Genomic DNA, 5,346 nt, shown 5'->3' on the forward strand with positions numbered 1-5,346 from the left:
TAACTTAAAAAAAACAAAGCTTAAAGTGACGTTTTACTTAGTTGTTGTAATAATATCTTACTTTACATTAAAAAAAACCTTAGAACCTCACAGAAAAAAAAGTTTAAAGGAGCGTTATAGCTAGGTATAAATTTCAGTTACAACATACCATTTTACATGAACAAAACCACTGAAACTTACCAGTTATATTTATCTGAATTAACTATAACATGTGTCCTAAATTAACTATAACATGCACCCTTGCCACACATTGCTAGTTACCTCACATATTACATCATTCATAACACGCTCGATGACATCCTTGATGACATCACTACAACATCTGAAATGACCTCATTGATGACAACACTGCGCATCACTTATAGTCCAGGATGAATATGAACCATTATATGCAAACACTGGTGCCAAGCGGCAAATATAGTGTGGTGAGCAGCAGAGGTGCACGCGTGCACATTTTGGGTAATCCCCTCGTATGTTGACTTGATCTTTTTGGTGCAGAAAACATATTTTGTATCACACACGACAGAGAACCCTTGGCGGCAGTTTTCCAAGACCAAAATCACAACTAAATTCAGGTTTCAGGGTCGCAAACTATACATGGTTTTTGGCTCTTTGCAAGAAGTTTATTGATTCAATAACTAAGTGACTGGTCGTTTATGGTTGTACCATTTGGTGTCCTGTGGCTCTTGGTATTTTGGTGACATCTTTTGTGCGTAGAAAAGCCGAATGCATAACTTACTTAGGCAGCTGCAAGTGTAGACCTGGTACAGAAGTCTTAATTTTTTTTTTTTTCTGAATCAGTCTTAGAACTGTATCTCAACTACAGGAGTGCACAAAATGACATTAAATACACCTCTAATTATCCTGGAATACAGTTGAATTCCACTTTCTGGTCTCATGATCTGCTGGTTGATCACCGAAATACCAACAAACAAGGTAGTCATTGCTGTGGGAAGGTTTGCAGAATCAGACGGGCAGATTTACAAGCCCCTTGCGCTGCCGGTGCGTCACTTTTTGTGACTCACCGGCAGCACATTTTGCTGCCCCATATTTCCAAGGACAGGAAAAGCCACTCCTTGTAAATAAGGCCCCTTTACATGCTGCACTTTGAGTGAAAGGGGCGTTCCATGGGTGATGCTGTTGGTGTTCCGACGCAACACCCATGGGACCAGACACATTTCCAGATGTACAAGAAATCGTAAATCTAGAAATGCGTCTGACTGCTACGCCTCCCCAGGGGAGGTGTAGGGAGGCGTATTTTGGTGCAGACAGAGGCCATGTTTGTTCCATTAGCTAAAATAATGTCTTATATTTCTATAAAGTCTGCCTATCAGCAGATCTGCAGAGCACAAGGCAGCAAGGCGTAGGGAAATAATTGCTGGCTACAGGATATGCATTACACTGCTCCTGAGCCAAGTTAAGTATTTACTTTAAAGAAGCGATTAAAGGAAACTGTTTATTTGGCCAGCGCTGCCCGGAGTGAGGAAGCAGAAACATGTTAACCTCGTAAACGTCACGGAAGCCCTGAGTGCGCCACTGAGAGTGTCTGAGCTGGCATGGGAAGGAAACGGGTCAATTCTCGGGGGGTGTCCGATTGCAAAGCCCTCCTCGTGCAATTTCACGAGATTCAAAGGGCAGACTTTTCATCAGTCCCTCTAAGCAAGTCTCAAACAGGGAAGGGAAGGGTCTCGATGCGTAAGGCGGCCATTTCAGCAAGATCAGAGAAGAGACCGGTCCAGAAACATCACCAGTGAAAGAGATCTATGCACTCTCTGGACATTGCAAAGTTTGGACTATTCAGAGAACTGGAGAACTGACATATTTGAGAATGGTGGCCCTCAACTATGTCACTCTGATCATTCACATTCTGTTTTTTCTGGTTGGCTCGATGGGAAGCACCTTCATCGTAGTAGTCAATGTCATCTATTGGTTTAAGAAGAGGCGCCTGACCTCCAGCGACATCCTGGTAACCAGCATGGGGCTCTCTAGCTTGAGTGTTCAGTGCTCTGTGGCTGTCACCATCTACCGCTCCCAGGTCTCCAGAGGGGTCTACTCGCTGGATGAGGTTAGTAAGACTTTCTACATCATCAGGATGTTTCTCTTCCTGACTAGCCTGTGGTTCGCCACCTGGCTCTGCGTCTGCTGCTGCGTGAAGGTTGTCAACCTCAACCAGAGACACTTGCAACGTTTTAAATCCAACTTCCCTGAAAGGGGCCCCTGGCTTCTCCTAGGCTCTGTGATATTTTCTTTGGCCCTGTCTCTTCCAGCCATTTGGGATATTTCCAGAGAAGTGGTGACCAACACCACTGTGGGTGGATGGAGGAATGGCACCACGACCAGTGTCCTCTTCCGCAGCCGGTGCTCCTGCATGTTTGTGATATACATCCTTGGATCTTCCGCCGCCTTCTTTATCTTCTTCTTCTCTGCCGTCCTGCTTATCACCTCCTTGTGCATGCATGTCAGACGCATGGGGCAAAAGGCGGCCGGGATCAGTCACCAGCGGATGGACACCCACCTGCGTGCAATCAAACTGGTGATGTCTTTCTTACTCCTTTACGGGGCTCTGTTTGTCTCCGCAGTGCTCATCATCTCCTCCACGCTGCTGCCCGGAGACCCCTGGTACGTGGTGTGCTCGCTCGTGGTGTGCGCGTGTCCATCCTTGCTTCCATTCATTCTGATATGGTGGAACACCAGATTGAAGAGCATTTTCACTGGGCTGTTTCTTTGCGGGCAATGCTGCCTTGGAGAACCTACTTCCCAAACATCATCGACTGGTGATGGATCCAGGGATGGATTCAGGGAGAACATGTAAGCTGCCTCATCCATGTAGAGTTCCTTCAGACATCAAAGCTTTTCTCCTGGGTTTGTCCTCCCCTTACCCTCACTGAGACCATGTAACATGATTTATTTAGGAAGACTGCCTCTGGCACAATTGTTATGCGTTGAAAAGGAACCTGGTGCCTGTGTGTAAAGGGCATGGCATGGACATGTGGTAAACAAGATCTGATATTTTAAACAAACTGATTATAGGTATTTAAAGATGTATAAAAGAATAAAGTACAGGGATGAATAAAAGATGTAGAAATAGAAAGGTACAAGAAAGGAAAGCCAAGAATATTATGTGCGGACTGTGTTGCTTAGTGTTTAAGATACTGCTAATTTAATAATAAAAAATACAATGAGTTGAGGTGGCCGAGCACATCAGCATTTTGTATCAGAGTTATTTGTATTTGTGCTCGATATATTTTGATCATTTAATCATTTTTTATGATTATTGTGGAATTTGGTGGTGAACTTATCCGGATAGTGTAAACTTTTTATATCAGCAATATTTCTTTTGTGGTGCAAAATGCTATTTCCTGAAAGAATGCATTCGAAAGGTATGTTGCAGTATAGGCGAACAATGAGCATCATCAGTGGTTTCAAACATTGTCTAAAGACCCCCCCCCTGTAAGGGGCCACAGCTGATTATCGCCCTTGTCCAACTTGGATGCCTTTCATCCCCCACCTCTTCGTTCTTCCATTTTCCCCCATCTGTGTAATCATTCAGTTGTCCTTTAGATAGGATTGCACTTAATAAATCTGATACAAACATACATCCTGCTTCCAGCTTTTCCGCATACAAACTCGAATACAAACATACATCCTGCTTCCAGCTTTTCCACATACAAACTCGAATACAAACATGCATCCTGCTTCCAGCTTTTCTGCATACAAACTCGAATACAAACTTAAATCCTGCTTCCAGCTTTTCCTCATACAAACTCGAATACAAACATACATCCTGCTTCCAGCTTTTCCTCATACAAACTAGAATACAAACATACATCCTGCTTCCAGCTTTTCCTCATACAAACTCGAATACAAACATACATCCTGCTTCTAGGTTTTCTGCAAACAAACTCGAATACAAACATACATCCTGCTTCCAGATTTTCCGCATACAAACTCAAATACAAACATGCATCCTGCTTCCAGCTTTTCTGCAAACAAACTCGAATACAAACATACACCCTGCTTCCAGCTTTTCTGCAAACAAACTCGAATACAAACATACATCCTGCTTCCAGCTTTTCCGCATACAAACTCAAATACAAACATACATCCTGCTTCCAGCTTTTCTGCAAACAAACGCGAATACAAACATACATCCTGCTTCCAGCTTTTCTGCAAGCAAACTCGAATACAAACATACATCCTGCTTCCAGCTTTTCCTCATACAAACTCAAATACAAACACATCCTGCTTCCAGCTTTTCTGCAAACAAACTCGAATACAAACATACATCCTGCTTCCAGCTTTTCTGCAAACAAACTCAAATACAAACATACATCCTGCTTCCAGCTTTTCCGCATACAAACTCGAATACAAACATACATCCTGCTTCCAGCTTTTCCTCATACAAACTCGAATACAAACATACATCCTGCTTCCAGGTTTTCTGCAAACAAACTCGAATACAAACATACATCCTGCTTCCAGATTTTCCGCATACAAACTCAAATACAAACATGCATCCTGCTTCCAGCTTTTCTGCAAACAAACTCGAATACAAACATACATCCTGCTTCCAGCTTTTCTGCAAACAAACTCGAATACAAACATACATCCTGCTTCCAGCTTTTCTGCAAACAAACTCGAATACAAACATACATCCTGCTTCCAGCTTTTCCGCATACAAACTCAAATACAAACATACATCCTGCTTCCAGCTTTTCTGCAAACAAACGCGAATACAAACATACATCCTGCTTCCAGCTTTTCTGCAAGCAAACTCGAATACAAACATACATCCTGCTTCCAGCTTTTCCTCATACAAACTCAAATACAAACACATCCTGCTTCCAGCTTTTCTGCAAACAAACTCGAATACAAACATACATCCTGCTTCCAGCTTTTCTGCAAACAAACTCAAATACAAACATACATCCTGCTTCCAGCTTTTCCGCATACAAACTCGAATACAAACATACATCCTGCTTCCAGCTTTTCCTCATACAAACTCGAATACAAACATACATCCTGCTTCCAGGTTTTCTGCAAACAAACTCGAATACAAACATACATCCTGCTTCCAGATTTTCCGCATACAAACTCAAATACAAACATGCATCCTGCTTCCAGCTTTTCTGCAAACAAACTCGAATACAAACATACATCCTGCTTCCTGCTTTTCTGCAAACAAACTCGAATACACACATACATCCTGCTTCCAGCTTTTCTGCAAACAAACTCGAATACAAACATACATCCTGCTTCCAGCTTTTCCGCATACAAACTCAAATACAAACATACATCCTGCTTCCAGCTTTTCTGCAAACAAACTCGAATACAAACATACATCCT

General features: G+C 42.6%; 1 protein-coding gene across 1 annotated transcript; it reads left to right on the plus strand.

Moving 5' to 3' along the window:
* Window positions 1-1,828: 1,828 nt before the first annotated feature.
* LOC146806174 (taste receptor type 2 member 40-like) lies at window positions 1,829-2,812 on the plus strand. The gene has a single exon (XM_085623884.1). It carries the CDS (start codon window positions 1,829-1,831, stop codon window positions 2,810-2,812), a length of 984 nt encoding a protein of 327 aa, XP_085480010.1.
* Window positions 2,813-5,346: the final 2,534 nt, after the last annotated feature.

This window comes from Triturus cristatus, chromosome 8 (assembly GCF_964204655.1).
Source record: "Triturus cristatus chromosome 8, aTriCri1.1, whole genome shotgun sequence".
NCBI classification, from domain to species: domain Eukaryota; kingdom Metazoa; phylum Chordata; class Amphibia; order Caudata; family Salamandridae; genus Triturus; species Triturus cristatus.